The 17,534-nt window shown below is 40.2% G+C and overlaps 1 protein-coding gene across 1 annotated transcript in view; it reads left to right on the top strand.

The window, feature by feature from the left end:
- The window catches only part of ADAMTSL3 (ADAMTS-like 3), a 313,622-nt gene that overhangs the window by 74,901 nt on the left and 221,187 nt on the right, over positions 1–17,534 (top strand). The window contains exon 4 of the mRNA XM_006885199.1: positions 7,497–7,654. Within this exon, the coding sequence (XP_006885261.1) occupies positions 7,497–7,654 (158 nt within the window). The remainder of the gene's footprint in view (positions 1–7,496; positions 7,655–17,534) is intronic.

The following is a 17,534-nucleotide window of genomic DNA, read 5'->3' as shown; positions in this document are numbered from 1 at the left end:
TAAAAAAAAAAAAATGTATCTGAGGACCAGAAGCAGCTTATATTTTTAAAGGTTTTTTAGTTTAGTGTTTGTTTTTTGTTTAATAAAAAAATTCTATTGTGATTTTAAAGTTTACAGAAAGGTTAGGTTTTCAATCTAGTTCCTGAAACTTTTAAGTATGTATAGGTAGCTCTGGTGGCCTAGTGTTAAGAAAATGGGCTATAATTCCAAAGGCACACAATTTGAATTTACCAGCTACTCGGCAATTTCCTGCCTCCAAAAACCCGCTGGAAGGTCTGCTATGAGCCAGTTTTTCCCTGATGGCACAGGACAATAGGAAGTATTTCTTTTTGTGTGTACCTTTGCTTGCACGTGTGTCTGTATATGTGTATACAAGTGCGTGACAAAATCACCACGAGGCAGAATGTGTTTGTATATTTTGCATTCCAAACTAATATTTCCATAAGAAATGTCATTTAAGAAAAGTTAATCTCAAAATATAGTAGCAGTGATTCTTAAATATATTTATGTTGTTGTTGTATACCATCGAGTCGGACCTGCCCCAGAGCTGAACCTCCAGGAGGTTTTCAGAGGCTGTAAATTGCTTGGGAGGAGACTGCCTATCCTCCCACAGAGCGGCTTTCAGGATTGAAGCACAGCTACATTATGATCTAAATTAGCAATGCAATAGAACATCTCTGTACCAATGAGTGTAAGTAGTTCATTGGAAAGACTTTTTCACCCTTTATTTTATATAAATTATGACTAAAACTCACATTGTTTTTACAAAACATACTATAAATGTTTACAGATATATAAAAGTCACATCATTTAAGGCTTTCTAATGAAATATGAAAATATTTTTTAACTTCTTGTTTAAATGATCTTTAAGGTCTGTCTCAACAGTTGTTTGAATGAAACAAGGAGATATTGCGTGGTTTAAAGTCAAGAAAGATGTGAATCAGGGAAACTGGTCTATGTGAAGAAGAATGTGGCATTAGGATTGGAGGAAGATTCCTCAACAACTCAGCCTTCCTTGCAGAAACCAAAGAAAGCATAAAGCATTTACTGAAGAAGATAAACTACAGCCCACAATAGGCAACATTCTGATAGATGGAAAAAAGCTTACAGTTGTCAGTAATTCATTTATTGACTCTACAGTCAACACCTATGGTAGCAACAGTCAGGAAATTGAAATATGTGATGCACTGGGAAATTCTTCTGTCAAGGACATCTCCAAAATGCTAAAAAGCAAGGATGTCAGTTTAAAGAGTAAGGTGTAGGTCTCAAGCCATGGTCTTTTCAGTTGCTTCCTAACCACCTAAAAAGCTGGACAATGAATAATGAAGACCAAAGAAGAATCAGTACCTTTGGATTGTGGTGTTCACATAGAGTGTTGAATATACCACGGCCTGACAAAAGAACAAATTTGTTTCACAGGATGTGCAGTCAGTGTACTTCTTAAAGGCAGGAATGCTGAAACTTTGTGTCACATACTTTAGCATGTTGGCAGGAGGTGCCAATTCTTAGAAAAGAAACCGTGTTTGGAAAAGTATAGGGTCAGAGAAGGAGAGGAAAGTGTCTGTAATAATGGGCTCCTGCATGGTAGAGTTCATGAGGACGGTTCAGGACTGGGCCAGTTTCAAGTCTGTCATTGATAGGGTTGCTATGAATTGGAGACTTGATGGCGCCTAGCAACAGCAGTGGCCCAGTGGGTTGAGCTTTGTGATGCTAACTTAAAGTCCAGCAGTTGGAGCCCACCAGTAACTTTGTGGGAGAAAGATGACGCTTGCTTAGATAAACCCAAAGCCCTGTAGGGAGCTCTGGGGGCCTAGTGGTATGAAGCTGAGCTGCAAATCCCGAAAGCACACAGGTGCTTGAATCCATCAGGTGCCCTGTGGGAGAAGGATGTGAATAACTGCCTTTGAAAACCCCCTGGAGGGTCAGGAATGGGTCGGTTCCAACTCGAAGGCACTTAACAACACCAGCAACCGCATAGGGTAGTTCTGTCCAGTAGGGTCATTATAAATTAGAATTGAGGCCAGGGGTTTAAAGAGGTTTAAAATAAGCGAAGAAAGCAGATAGTATGAGATACCGGAGCAGGATTTTGTCATGATGCTAAAGGGATCTGCCAAAGATTGAGCTCTAAAAATGTGTTTGTAAATTCTCAAAGCAGAGTCAGTAAACAACCTTTCAAAAGTGAGTTTTTTTAAGCAGAACACTCATTTACATGCATTCTAAGCATAACTTTATACTTATGACTGGTACTGTTCCAGGTCCAGGGCTTCAAAATGTTCCCATTCTCTAAAGTACAGACTTCTTGCTTGGAAAATTTTCCTTTCTGACCAGCCTCACTTTGGCCCTGGAAATGTTTCTGCAAGTTAACCTCCTTGTTGATGAATGGAACTGGCTTCATTTACAAAGAATTTCTTGAATATTTCTGAATATCTAAATATAGAAACAGTTTTGTATTCTTGATCTATGTATTTGTGTTTTTTTAAAAAAATTCTCATTTTTAACAAAGATAAATAGCCGAAGTTAACAGCAAACAAGCTTGTTTTACCGTAACAAATTAATCTTTTAAGATCTGCATTAAATACCAGCTCTCCCAAAGGCAGTGTTACCAGGAGGCGGGAGCATTACCTTATAGAAGTCTTTTTGCTGTGGAGTGGAATCTGACCATGGAATGGTACTTACAACCTATGAGTATTGACGCTAGATTGTTAGTCCCATTCCAAAGTCTGGCTCTTGATTTGTGGTGAACACAAGGTTCCTAATTTCCCTGCCGGGTACCTCTTCCAAAGGGTATACTTAAGAATCTTTGTGAAAGAGATTTTATTGTAGTGTAATTTCAGCATTAAATGTTTGACTAGCAATAGACTAAGAAAAATTCAAGAGGCTATGTGCTGAAAAATCTCCATTACCAGCTGGAAGAGTTGCATGTGTGTGTGCACATGCGCACGCACCCCCCCCCACCTGTCACATAAGTCCATTCTTTTTGATGAATATATACACACACACACACGCACACACACACACGCACGCACGCGCACACAGAGCCACCATACGTGAAGACCATTCAAAGGAAGCATATTCTGAATAACTATATAGTTGTTGTTGTTGTTGTTGTTGTTTTTGTTGATTGTCATTGAGTTGAGCACGACTCATAGCAACCCTATGAAAAAAATTCCTGAAGCTTTTCTATAACTATTGTTGTTCCTCAAAGTTCATAGAGTTTCCAGAAACATGTTGTTTAGAAAGTGGATGCCACTCCAGCAATATAAAAATAGAACTCTGCTCAAAGCATAATTTTGACATATTTTGAACTCTGCTCAAAGCATAATTTTGACATATTTTGAACTCTGCTCAAAGCATAATTTTGACATATTTATAACTAAGTTATCTCTAAGAAATCATGATCTTCTGAGAATTTTAGATCTCTTTAGGATAGTACACAAGACTCTGAGAACCAAAGGGATCTATGTGCAGCTCTTATGAGCCTCCAGTCACCCATTGTCAGAACCCGAGGGCTGCCGTAAATACACGGAAAAGTTAGAAATGAATTCTTAAAAATGTAACTCAAGGCGATTCACAGGCTGACACATCATCTGAATTGTTGATTGGAAAACCACCAACTCCTTTTCTGACATGTATGTGGAAAGGCACAGGCTCTGAGGAGCAGCAGGTTTGTTGCCAATGAAGATGACAGTTTCTGAAGAGCTACATCGACTTCTGCCTTGCTGTGGCCTGGTGGTTTGTTTCCCAGATTATCAAAATATTTTGCATGCATCTATTCCACGTCAATCAAATCGCTTAGCCTGCCTTTATTTTGCCAGCTTGTGCTATTTGTTCTTTTACACAATGGGAGTCAGAGTGCTTATTTTCGACCTCCACTCTTTACAGTGTGCGTTTTATGGCCTAGAGAATGGGAATCCTTTTAAAATATTTTTTAAAAAAAGAAGATATTTTACAATAAGCATATGGTCCAGTAGAAAAGAGTGGTTTGGGTATTCTATGTGCACTTGAAAACTACTTTTTGCTACTTATATTTCCATATCCTTGTCACTGAAGATTTTTGGACACTGTTGAAAGAAGAGAGTAGACCCCCACATTTGAAGTAAGCGCCAAACCCCAAACAGAAATGCTGGTCTTCGGTTTAGGGGACAGATTTCACAGCAACTGGGCTTCCCTCCTCCTGCCAGATTGCCTTTCCATATTTTTACACCCACTACCCCAGCTCACTTGGCAAGAAAAGATCCAAAGGTTAGTGCAGTGGTAAAGCAATCACCCCAGGACAGTGGAATTCACCGCATTGTATTTGCATTCAATCAAGCCATTTTAAGCTAAACCCTAACTGAGAAATGGCATGTCTTTCGTACCTTTTATGCTGATGAATTTTTTTCAAATGTTGCCTTCACATTCATTGCTTTTCCTGCTTTAATTTAAAGGCCTCTTGCACCCAAGCTTGGAGCCCTCTTCCTATCTCCAGCTTACCATCTCATTTTTACTGACAACTTGTTTCATAACACTCAGTTTTATATCTTCATTGGAACTAGGAAATGAACTTGATCTCACACTTTCCAAAAATCTTATTGCGGTCATAGAGTCCAGGGCCAAAGTGGTTGGGGTTTTGTGTGCCTCAAAGTCGTCAGAATTATTCTTTGACCACTGATGACTCCTCCAGATCAAGTAGCTCATGTCCAGCCTTTGAATTTTCCCAGAAAGGTTCCCAGGCTGCCTGTCAAGGATAATCAAGGATGTCTCCAAATGCCTCTTACACTGTCTGTCCTGCATGCTTGAATTCCTGCAGCTGCTCCAGAGACACAGAGAAATGCCAGCAAATTAAATCAACCAACCAGTGGCTTACCATGCTTGGGCCTAGTGCCAACTATCCCATTGCATTCTATCAGTTTCCATGTTTCTGTTTTCATCTGAATAGGTTTATTGTGCTGTTGTGTTCTTGGCTCAAGAGCACTAAAGAGTGAGCAGTACTTCTGATTCAAGTGTAAGGTTCAGGGTAAAGAGAACATGGAAGAGTTTAGAAGACAATGGAAACCCTTAGCAGCGAGTGAACGAGAGAAGAGTTGCTCCAACTTGCAGTTCACTACTCTCTTGCCTTCAGTCCAGGCTAAATAGATCTCTAAAATAAAAGAAAAAAAAATGAAAGAAGAAATAAACCACTCAAATGAGATGGTTGTGTACCAACTCATATTGGCCCCTCATCCAGTGGGATTGTACAGGAGGAGATTGCCCGTCCTCTGCCTGCTGAGTGTCTGGTGAATCCAATGCAAATGTCTTTAGGTTGGTAGTGCCATTCCTTACCACTAGGACGCCAGAGCTCTGCAAATAAGGTAGAAGCACTATTTGGGTTAGACGCTGTTGTTGTTGTTGTTATGTGCCATCAGCTGTTGTTGTTATGTGCCATCAGCTGTTGTTGCTGTTGTTATTGTTGTTGTTGTTATGTGCCATCGAGCTGCTTGTGACTCATAGTGACCCTAGGTACAAGAGCCCTAAACCCTGGTCTACCCTGTGCCAACTTCATTGTCTCTGAAAACACCTACTCCCATTACCCCAGTCACTGAATTGATCCATCTCATCGATGGTCTTCCTCTCTTGTGTTGTCCCTCCACCTTCCCACACATGACACCCCTCTCCAAGGACCAGTTCCTCCTTACCACATGTCCAGAGTATGTCAGACAAAGCTTCAGAATCCTTGCCTCCAAGGAGCAGCCTGGTTTTACCCTCTTCAGGACGAACCTGTTTGTTCTCCTAGCAGTCCATAGATTTAACACTCTTCTCCAGCACCATAGCTCAAAGGCATCCGTTTTTTCTTTTTATCATCCCTAGTCACTGTCCAGCTCTCTGACACACGTTGTTGTTAGTTGCATTAAGTCTACTCTTCACTCATGGTGACCCCATACACGATACAATTGTTCTTCTTGCTGTTACGTGCCATCAAGTTGCCTGTGACTCATAGCAACCCTTTGTACAACAGCTTTGAAGCCAGACCTGTCCTAAACCAGTCTCACTGACTCCGACACACCAACCCCTATTGCCCTAGTCACTGTGTCAATCCGTGCCATTGGGGTTTTCCTCTCCTGTGCTGTCCTTCTACACTTCTGAGCATGATATCCTTCAAGGATTGGTCCCTCCTGGCCATGGGTCCAAAGTACATGAGACAGAGCTTCACAATCCTAACCTCCAAGAAGAAACTTGGTTTCACACTCTCCAAGACAGACTTAATTGTTTTCTTGGTGGTCCAGCACCACTACTCAAAGGCATCAATTCTTCTTCTATCCTCCTTAGTCATTGTCCAGCTCTCTGTTGCATAGCAAGTAATTGTGAAGACCATGTACTCTAGACTGACACTGTTGCTTCTCAGTGCTCTGGAGAGGTCCCTGACAGCAGATTTATCTAATGAAATTCATCTTTGATTTTCTGACTGCTGGTGCCAAAAGAGTTGACTGAGGAGCCAAGCAACCTCAATCTCTTCTCCATCCATTATGGTGCTGCCAATTGCCCCAATGGTGGGAATTTTTGTCTTCTTGATGTTGAGCTTCAATCCACATTGAAGGCTACAGTCCTTGACCCTCTGCAACAAGCACTTCAGGTCCTCCTCAGTTTCAGTAAGCAGGGTTGTGTCATCTGCATAATGCAGATTGTTGATGAGTTTTACTCCAATCCTCATGCTACATTCCTCCTCATAGAGCCCAGCCTCCCAAAAGATCTCTTCTGCACATAGATTGAAACTGTCCCCTTAATTGCTACAGATCTATCAAGTCTTCACTGCTGAATTGTGGAGGTAGACATCTAACCCTTCTTCTAGTCTTTTCATCCAGAAGCTCTACTAAAACCTGTCCAGCATCAAAGCATCCACTGGGAAGACTCCACTGGGAAAGTGGGTGGTGGCTATACAAGAGATCAATGGGCTAGGAATTGAACCATTTTCTCCTGCATGAAAAGCTGTTTACTATTGGTAAACATTTTTCTATTGCAGATCTAAAATCACTTCTGTTCTTTTATACATAGATCTGAATAAAGGAGATGTGTGAGGGGGACTTTAGTGTGGAGGGTGGCTTGATTGTAATGGTTTGTGATGAAATGGCATACAACCACACACATGTACTAGCAACAGATTCCTGGGGTTTATATTATACTATAGTTACTCAAGTTATAACCATTGCAGGAAAGCTGATGAGGTGAATTCTTTGCACTATTTTTGCAACTGCTTATGAACTGCTAATTATTTCCATATTCAAAAGTTCTGAGGAAAACAAATTGGAGATATTTTTGTCTGGTTTTATATAAGTAAAAAAAAAAGATCAAATATTTTTTAACTTTTTTCCTGGGCAACTTGGAAGCTTGCAATTCTATTCCATCAATTCGAATATGTGTTTTGACTAAACAGTGTGGATATTTTGACATCATAGGCTGACATTGTATTTGTAAAATGTCCTTAGAAATAAAATGCTTTTAGAGATTTATCTTAGTTGATTGTTTTGTGTTTTTTCTTTTAGTTATTGAATCAAAAACTCTTCAAGGAAGCAAAGGAGAGCACAGCTTTAACAGTCCTGGAGTTTTTGTTATAGAAAATACAACAGTTGAATTTCAGAAAGGATCAGAAAGACAAACCTTTAAGATTGCAGGCCCTCTGATGGCAGATTTCATTTTTAAGGTAGGTATTTTTCTCTTTATAAACTTATGCATGTGTCTGAGCCAATGTATTTTGAATTTAATAATAATGATCATTTTCAGTGGACACTTGTCAATGATTAATACAAAGCCTATATCATTTATATTTATCTTGAAAGTTCTTCCTAAAATTACTAATCTCTCTCATTTCTTCTCCTCAACTCCTTCAGGCACAAAACAAAATCCACTTTCACAGAGAAAAGATTGGTTTTGTATACACAGCCTCTGTGTTCAGTTTTTTGCCTATTGGTAAGGTTTTTACGGTTCAATACACCACATCATAAACAAAAGCTTTGTTGTTAGTAATAACACCCCTTCTCCTAGCAGAGGAGAACATAAAGGACAGAGGCAAATTCATCTTCCTCTAATGCCAAAAATCTGCACGTTCACCTTGAATCCTTTTGACTACAGTGTCTCGTCTTGGGCAGATCTTGGTCCCTGTTTTCTCTTCCTGATAATATCAGGGTGGGCCTCTCTCAGATGTTAGTCACAGGGTGACCTGCAAAGAACTTTTCTTCCCTCAGCCTATAAAGCCCTGCTCTCTGAGTAGATCTGGGCCTCTTGCCTCACTTGATGGCAGAGAGTGCAGAAGCCAGTACATCTCCAAGATGAGGCAATTTGACATTCTGATAAAGTGGAAAATACCTAGATGATAAGAAGAAAAGGGTAGTTTTTCATGGGTCATTGTTGTTAGGTACCTTCGAATCAATTATAGCCCATAGCAACCCTGTGAACCGCAGATCTCAACCCTGACCTGTCCTGCGCCATCCTCATACTTCCTGACACACTAGAGCCCACTGCACCAGTCACTGTGTCAATCCACCAGGTCAAAGGTCTTCTCTTTTGATGGCCCTCCACCTTTCTGAGCATTATGTCTTTGTCCAAGAAGTAGCCTCTCCTAGCAACATGCCCAAAGTATGTGAGAAAAACCTTTATCATCTTTGCCTCTAAGGAGCGCTCTGGCTGCACCTTCTCCAAGACATATCTGTTTGTTCTTTGGCAGTCCATGGGATATTCAGTACTCTTCTCGAACTCCTCAGCTCAAAGGCATCAGTTCTTCTGCCATCCTTATTCATGGGTAGTCTTGTGTTATCCCTTTAAAAAATGTATTTCAAAAAGTAAATAGGAAAAAGAGTATAGCTCAGATTGCCTGGAATATCTTGACGTATAAAAAGGATAAATGCTTTCAAAAGAATTGTCTGTGTTCCATGTATTACTTTCTCAAAGAATTCCTTATTGATACATCAGTTGTGTCATTAGATTTCTGCTGGAGTTAAACCAGCATTGAAAATGTCATGGTTCATAATTATCTCTGTGTATAAGCCTGAACAATGTATTTTTTTAATTCAGATTCTTCAGTGGTTAACACTTAAAAGTCAAGAGTTTTTCCCCTTAAAAATATCAGGAGCAAGGAGCTCTGGTGGCCTAGTGGTAAGAAGTTGCACTGCAATTCCAAAGGTACATGGTTTGAATCCACCAGATGCTCTGCTGGAAAAGGAGGGGCAATCTTCTCTTGTACCAGTCAGATCTGATTTGACAGTACACACACACACACACACACACACACACACATAATTAAATAAAATAAAAATATCAGCAGCTATGAGTCACAAGCGACTCGACGGCACATAACAACAACAACAACAACAACATTTCCACCCCCACCCCCCATGCTTTATTCTAACAATTGGAAGCTATGACTGGTAGCTGGCATTTTCCCATAGAAGTAACTGGCTGAAACTAGGAACAGCTACCCTCTTCAGCTAGGACAACTCACTGCAGTGTGCCACGGTCAACACCCTGTTGAATGCCTAATACTGAAAGCTTCTGTATCCATTGTCATTAACGTGATTCAAGCATTTATATTATCTTCATCGCCCCAGTAAATATTTAAAGTTATACCTTCTGGTTCAGACCCTTAAACTATCTAGCTAATATCCTTATTTGATAGTAGCATTATGGAAGATTTTTGAGAGACTGTAATTGCCACCTGTCAATTTCAAACTATTATTTGGTGATGGATCAAAGTATCATGAATAGGTCTCAAAATACATGGCTTATTGATACCATATAAAAGAATACACATACATAATACATTTTTACAAGTAAGTGTGCCTGTGTGCATTTTCCCCCCCTTTTTAAGATTTGTAAGAATACACTTCTAAGCGAAATCTCTGGTTATTTCAGGAGATGTCTTAGAATATCCTCAGTCACAAAGGGACAAATGCTATATGGTCCCACTGTTGTAGAATGAGGCTGACATCGGGATGGGGGTAAGACTGAGAAAAACTGGATGAAATATGTTTACGGCATTGAAGTCTTTGGGGGAGAGAATATTTTAAAAGTATTATATTTTAGGGCATTATGTATATCGTAAGAGTACGGAATGAGGGTTGCAGAGTGGAGTATACTCGTATTGGGGTGGGGGGTACGGGGGGATAGGGATTGCATACCAATGAAGGAGATTTTCTTTTGCTTTTCAAGGAGAAGAGCGAACTGGGGGGGGGGGGGCAGGGAGAAGGGTACAACAATGAATGAATGGAATTCCAAAATCTCTGTAGATGTTAATTGAAATGAAAAAGAAATAAATTAAAAAAATAGCTTTTTTAAAAAAAACCCACTCATATATCACTTATAAAATTAAATAACTTTTGAAAGAATGCATTCATATGTTGCATGTATAATTAGAATTCTTTAAAACTCCTTGCCCAGTACATATTTACCTCTTGACTACATTTTAGCAACATGCTGTCCTGTATGCATGAATACAGTCAAATCAGTCAGTGAGTCCATTCTGATTCAAGCTCTCTAGTTTTCTGTCTCTGAGTTCTGACTTTTTCCAGTTTAAAAATTCAGGGCTTCAACGTCAACTTCTGGAAATCTTTTGATCTCTCTCTAGAACCAAAAAAAAAAGTTTTAAAATGAATGCATTTGTGAAAGAGGGTGTTACACACAACTCTCTACCTCATGTATAAAGTTTCCTTTTCATGCCCATTGAATGCCTATTTAACAACATTTTCCTCTGTGGAGATGGTGTGCTTGGTGGGAAAGCATTTGGTAGAATCAGAGATAGTGTGATGAAACAAAAATGGTGTTGACACCATCCCCCCAACTTGTGAGCTTATCCAAATAATTTCTATTCCTATTAAATATCGATTTGACGTTCATTAGTTTTTAAATGTTTTCTACCAGAGCACTGTTTTATTGCACAGTTTGTGTTGTTACTAAGATAAGAGGCATTTGGGAGCTCTGGTGGCCTAGTAGCAAGAAGCTGCACTGCAATCCCGAAGGTATGCAGTTTGAATCCACCAGATGCTCTGCTGGAGAAAGAGGGGCAATCTCCTCCTGTGCCAATTGGATCCGATTCAATGGTACATAGCAAGAAAAACAAACAAATAAACAATAACAAAAAACCCACCCCAAAACAACAACCCCCCCCCCAAAAAAGGATAAAATGCATTTTTGTTGTTTATTCACTTTTTCTGACCCTCATGCAATCAAGTAATGGTGATACTTTGAGTAAGAAGTTGAAAGTGCAAGTGAGGTCACAGAGGTTGGTTAACAATGTGTTTCACATTCTCTCTTTGCATCCAATCAGCCAAGAGCAGCGGGTCTAAAAATAGAAGATTTCACTTTAGCCTGGAAATAAAGAATTGAACCAGCTCTGCCCACTTGATGCTAATTTAACACAATAGTGAGTGTGCTGTGATACATGCAGTCACATTTTCTCACTAAAGGTCCCATAAAACCAAGTAAGGGAGAAATAACCCACCAAAACAAGCCAAAACTCACTGTTCTCTATTGATTGTGACTTGTGGTGACCCTTCCTTGGATGTGTGAGACTGTAAATCTTAATAGGAGTGACTGTCCTATTTTTTTCTCCTGAGGATTAGCTAATCTGAATTTCCTTTTCACTGCCCAGCACATAACCTACTTATCAGGTCTCCCAGTGTTCTTTGAATAGACTGAATTTTATAGGCTTTTACTACATGGGCTGATTCTTACATCAAATTGAAATGAAAACTTCTCATCAGGTCTATTCCAACTCTGAGCTACTCTATGAAACTGCCCTGTAGGATTACCAAGGTCATAACTCTTCCTAGAAGCTGATTAGGACATCTCTCTCCTGTGGAATAGTACGTGACTTTGCGTCACCAGCCTTTTCGTAATTCACTATACGTAGTGCATAGTGACTCTATGTAGTATAGACAAAGCAAAGCAAACACAAGACCTTGCCTGATGCTGTGTGCTCTCTGCTATGCTCCTCCTCCTCCTCCTCTTCCTCCTCCTCTTCCTCCCCCTCTCCTCCTCCTCCTCCTATCCCACTGGCACAGGAGGAGTGCCCTCCTTCTCCACTGGAGTATCTGGTGTCTGCTGGGCTCTTAAGAAGAAAATTGCTACTGCTCCTTTGTTAAACCAACTTGTTGAAGATCTTCCTCTTCTTCTAGACCGTGTACATTTCCAAACGTGGTCTTTTTTCCAAGGACTGGCCCCTCCTGATAATAAGCCCAACCTTTTGTCTCATGGTATTCACATCTACGGAGCACTCCAGACTACACTACAAGACAGATTTATTTGTTCTTTTGGGTTGTTGTTAGGTACCATTGAGTCAACCAGGACTCATGGTGGCCCTATGAACAATAATTCCTGTGCCGTCCCCATCAACCCTGATATAATTGAGACCATCGCTACAGTCACTGTGTCAATCCATCTTGGTGAGGGTCTCCCTCTCTTTTGCTGACCTTTGATGTCATTTTTCAAGGACTGGCCCTCCCTGACAACCCTCTCAAAGTATGTGAGACAAAGTTCTACCATTCTTGCCTCTAAGTTGCACTTTCTCCAAGACGTAATTGGGTTTTGTTCTTTTAGTCCATGGATATTCAGCATTCTTCACCAGTACCACAATTTAAAGGCATCCGTGCTACACAGTAGTAGATGCATCTTTTTTTCCTTCTCTTTAAGAAAGAGGCTATCTTTTCATGTGTGGACCACTCAGGAAAATTGTGCTTTTTCTTTTTTTTGATATATCTCTCAACATACATTCTTATTTTCCCAAATGGTATGCCTCTCCTATGACCCTTCTCACAGACACGATGTTGTCACTGACAATTTACATTGGAGCCCCGGACAGATAGTGCCTCTTCAATATGTGCCTTCTCCCACCAGGTAGCAGCAGAGAGTTTTGACTAAGTGATGGATGTCACTTGCTTTTGATTAGATAAAGAGATAAGCACTGTTCTTCAGTGAGAATTTACTGAGTGTTCACATATGTGGGTAGACATTAGTGAAAGTCAACATTAAGTATATGCTCGTGGGTATGATCTAATAAATAAAATAAAAAACATGTTGATGAAGACATCTTTTTCTATGGATGTTTTTAACTACTGGCAGTCTTTTTCTTCATCTACATTGTGTTTCACACTATTCTTCATTCACATTGTGTTTCATACAATCATTCCCATTTATTATGTTTATAAAATTAAGCACCATTGGACTATGCCCACCATTACACTGTCTTTGCAGGTCCCCCCCCCCATGATCTTTCATATTTCCTTTACCCCCTCCCTCTACCCACCAAATTGTGTGACTCTGTGATTTCACCCCTACCCATTCTCATCTTTCTTTTTTCTTCTTTTAAAACATATATCCATCTTCAGTGAGGGGGAAAAATCATCTCTTCCTCAGAGCCTGAAATCCACATTTCTCTGCCAGTTGTTCTGCCTCACTGTCTTCTTCTTAGAACATTCTCTTTCTCCTTCAGGTGTGTGTGTGTCTGGAGGAAGATGTTTCCTGATTGCTTCCTCCACAGATGTTCAGCTGTGGAGAGCCTACATCCTTTATTTTGTCTGTTTTCAGCTCTAGACACTTTTAATGTGGTCCACCCACTGAATCTCCCTTTCCTCTGAGATGTTGTAGCATATCTAACTTCTCCACTGATGAGAGGATTTGAAGCTTTCTGTTTCCCTTTCTCCCAAAGAATCAGTCACAGGTCTGTGGTGTGGCACAGCCAGTGTCTAAATTTAGGTATTAATAAGTGTTTTAAAACAAAACACAGTACAATTTTGAAGTCAGTGCCTCCCTCACTGAAAAAAAAAAAGAATTTTTAAAAATTTTAAATCATGCCTCCCATTTAACATTCTTAAGTAAGTCATTGCCACCAGTCACAGAAGTGGAAATTTTTGAAATCTCTCATAATATTTTACTGTTGTCAGGTAAGCAAATTTGTTATGCAAGTGGTTCAGATACTTTTCAAGTAGTTTCCAGAGTTCACAGCTAAATCATGTATGTAATTGGATTCATTCTCAAATTATGTTTGCCTAAACATCAATTTCATAAATTTCAGAAGTTACTTTGAAGTGTAGAATTTTGAAATAGTTGAATTCTAATTATTTCCTTACCATTGTTATAAGAGTTATTTTCCTAATAAAAAATGGTAATATAATTTCATAAACGTGAATATGCTTTTATCCATTGCCATTCTGTGGACATGCGCCATCTCCCTTGTCAGCTCAGCTGTCCCTCTTGGCAACTTCAAAGAAGTGGTATAGCAGGTGGGAGGGAGGCTTGTGGTTAGCAGGAATGCAAAGAGAAAGCAGTAATGTTCAACTTTCCGATGATTAAAGTAGATTTAAAAAAAAAGCACACAACCCACAAGCTGAATACAGTTATATGTAGATTTTCTTATTAGGTTTAGTTCCCACTAACATTTCATGGATCAAGTTTAGGAGATTTAAACCATAGCATTTCCTCTGTAAAATAGATAAGAGATGGAGGAAGTCTCTTTTGTGGTTAAGCTGGGCTGTAGGCTTGGTGTCCCAAAGAGGGGCACACACCTGTATTACATGCCCAGACAGGATGTTCCTCTGCCTTGATTGTAGGTAAAAGAAGAAAAGAGAGGATGAGAAAGAGGGAAATGGCATGTGAGACATGTGCCATGATGGCAGTCACTCTTTAGTACAAGGGGATCATACACATAGTAAGTGCCTATAGGGTAAGGAGCTGTGCTGCCAACCTGAAGATTCAAATCCACCAACTGCTCCACAGGAGAAAGATGAGCAATCCCAACCTCCTCTTGTGTGATTTACAGCCTCTGAAAATCTGCTGGAGAGTCAGCTATGTGTTAGTTCAATGAGTTGCTTTCAATTGCTTGTTGAGAAGTAGGGCTCAAGGAAAGCCAGTTTTTCTTTAGGACTTAAGGAGGACTGTGACTCATATTCAACTCAAGGAAGCTTCTACAACAAACTGGAGAAAGCCCTGTCAGAATAAAATTAGCGTCAGGGAATGTTGAGTCTGAGTTGACTTTTAGATTCTCCTTCAGCTACTGTGTGGCATAGTGAAGTATCTAGAAGATTCTATAGATTCTGTGGCAGGACACGATGGAGCTGCAAGCCTGAGGGCCTGACATGGCGTAGACAGAATGAACCTGTAGATAAGACCTCTAGCTTTGTTCTTGATATATTTGTCATTCCTGATTCTTTGCACTTCCTCATCAATTTATAAATTAGTATTCTTTTTTTAATCAAATTATATTTTATTTTGCTTAACTGTATAGGTCAAATTGAGCAAATGTGCCCCTCTTTCAACTAAGGCAGCCAATACGTATCTGTGATACATACCCATTTCTTTCGCTTTTAAAAAAAATCTCATGATGCTGTTGTTGTTAGGTGCTGTCGAGTTACCTGTGACTCATAGTGACATAGTGTACAGCAGCTCTGAAGCCTACCCTGCTCTGAGCCTTTCTCACTGATTATGACACACCAACCCCCATTGCCCCAGTCACTGTACCAAACTATCTCATCTGGGATCTTCCTCTCCTGCACTGTCCCTGCACCCTTTCAAACATGATGTCCTTCTCCAAGGATGAGTCCTTCCTGGCCACATACCCAAAGTATGTGAGATGGAGCTTCAAATCCTAGCCTCCAAGGAGAAATTTGGTTTCACACTCTCCAAGATAAACTGTTTTCTTGGCAGTCCATGGTATGTTCAAGACTCTTCTCCAACACCACAGTTCAAAGGCATCTATTCTTCTGTCATCCTTAGACATTGTCTAGCTCTCTGATGTATAGCAAGTAATTGGAAGACCATGGCCTGAATTAGGCACCCCTTAGTCTCTGCATTGACATTGTTGCTTTTCAGTACTCTGGAGAGGTCCTTGACAGCAGATTTTCTCAGTGCAAATTGTCTTTTGATTTCCTGACTGCTGTTGCCAAGAGTTATTGATTGTGGAACTGAGCAAGTTGTAATTGTTAACAACCTTAATCTCTTCAGCATCTATCATGGTGTCTCCTTGATGTTGAGCTTCAATCCATGTTGAAGACTATAGTCCTTGACCTTCTACAGCAAACCCTTCAGGTATTCCTCAGATTCAGCAAACAGGGTTATGTCATCTGCATAAAGTAGGTTGTTGATGAAAATAATGTAAATGCTGGTATAAATTATGTCTTCCCCTGCCCCTATTTTCTGTTTGTTTGTTGTTAGTAGGGGAAATTCTAGTTGACTTTTCTATATTGGTATTGCCTTGTTATACTCATATATCATTTGTGGATACTTTTGGATTGTATACATGCAAAATTATGGCACATGCAAATAACGCCGGTTTTTGCTCTTTCCTGGTCTTTACGTGTCTTCGTTTGCTTCTCCCTGTTACACTGCACTATTCAGAACATGGAGGACACTGGGGAGGGGGAGTGGGAGAACACCCTACCTGACATGCTTCTCTGCTCTGGGTGTTCACAGTGTTAACTCTCTGTAGAACTTTTTGTAGATCTTTTCATCTAATGGATCTTTAAAAATGTCTTTCTCAAAGAAAGACATTTTTCTCTAATTCGCTTCATTATCACATATGTGTGTGGAATTTTATCAGATGGTTTACTGTGTCTTTTGAAGGATCATACGCTTTCTGTTTTTCCATTTTAATGTGATAAATGATACTGATTTTCAGATGTTAGCTCTGCCTTACCTTCCTGGAATAAGCCCTACTTGGTCATGATGTGAATCATTTTTATTATATCATATGGTATTTGATGTGACATGTTGGTGGTGCAGTGAGTTAAGCATCAGTGGCTGTCGCTGTGTGTTCACCGACAACTTAACAGCAATACCCTAATTGGGGTAAGCACGACAGAGATACACCACTCCAGGAGAGGATCAGAGAGTCAATCCAGCTCAATTTTATTAGGGACTGCAGCACACTTATGTAAAAGCAGGTCAACAGGAAGACAGGATAAGGTGGGCTTACAGACGTGGGACATGTGGATTGGTTAGGAGAACCTCAGCCTTGTGCGGACCACTCCCAGCTCAACAGATGCAGCAGCTGTCTTCCAGGTGGAGAGGTTTCTCAAGCTGGTACAGCCAAACACAGGGGAGCTTTCTCCACCCCGTATTAAAGGCCATTGGGAGGCTTGCACATATCCGGAGCTTAGGCGATCTGTCCTGGCCAGAGGCCCTTCTTTCCTCCCCAACATTCCCCACCAAGTGACTTCAAGCCTGCAAGCTGCACCTCAACATAAGATGAGGGAGTTGGCTCCTGAAAAGTTACAGTGTTGGAGACCCTATTCTTCCACCCTTTTTAATATGGTTACTACCAGTCAAAATGGACTCAGTTGCAGTGGGTTTGTGGAGGAGTATTTGATTCGAAATTATTTCATTAAATTTTTTATGTTTCATTATTTCTATGTTTATGTTCTGATTTCTTCTTGGCATGTTTTTTGTTCCTTTTGGTATTTTATACAGGTTGTTGTTGTTATGTGCCGTCGAGTCATTTCTGATTCATAGCAACCCTATGCACAACAGCCCTAAACCCTGCTCTATCCTGCGCCAACCACACCGCCTCTGACACACCCATCCCGATTACCCCAGTCACC

This window comes from Elephantulus edwardii, unplaced genomic scaffold, assembly GCF_000299155.1.
Source record: "Elephantulus edwardii isolate Elephantulus edwardi_28Jun2011 unplaced genomic scaffold, EleEdw1.0 scaffold00041, whole genome shotgun sequence".
NCBI lineage: Eukaryota > Metazoa > Chordata > Mammalia > Macroscelidea > Macroscelididae > Elephantulus > Elephantulus edwardii.
This window is presented reverse-complemented; position numbering and strand designations above follow the sequence as displayed.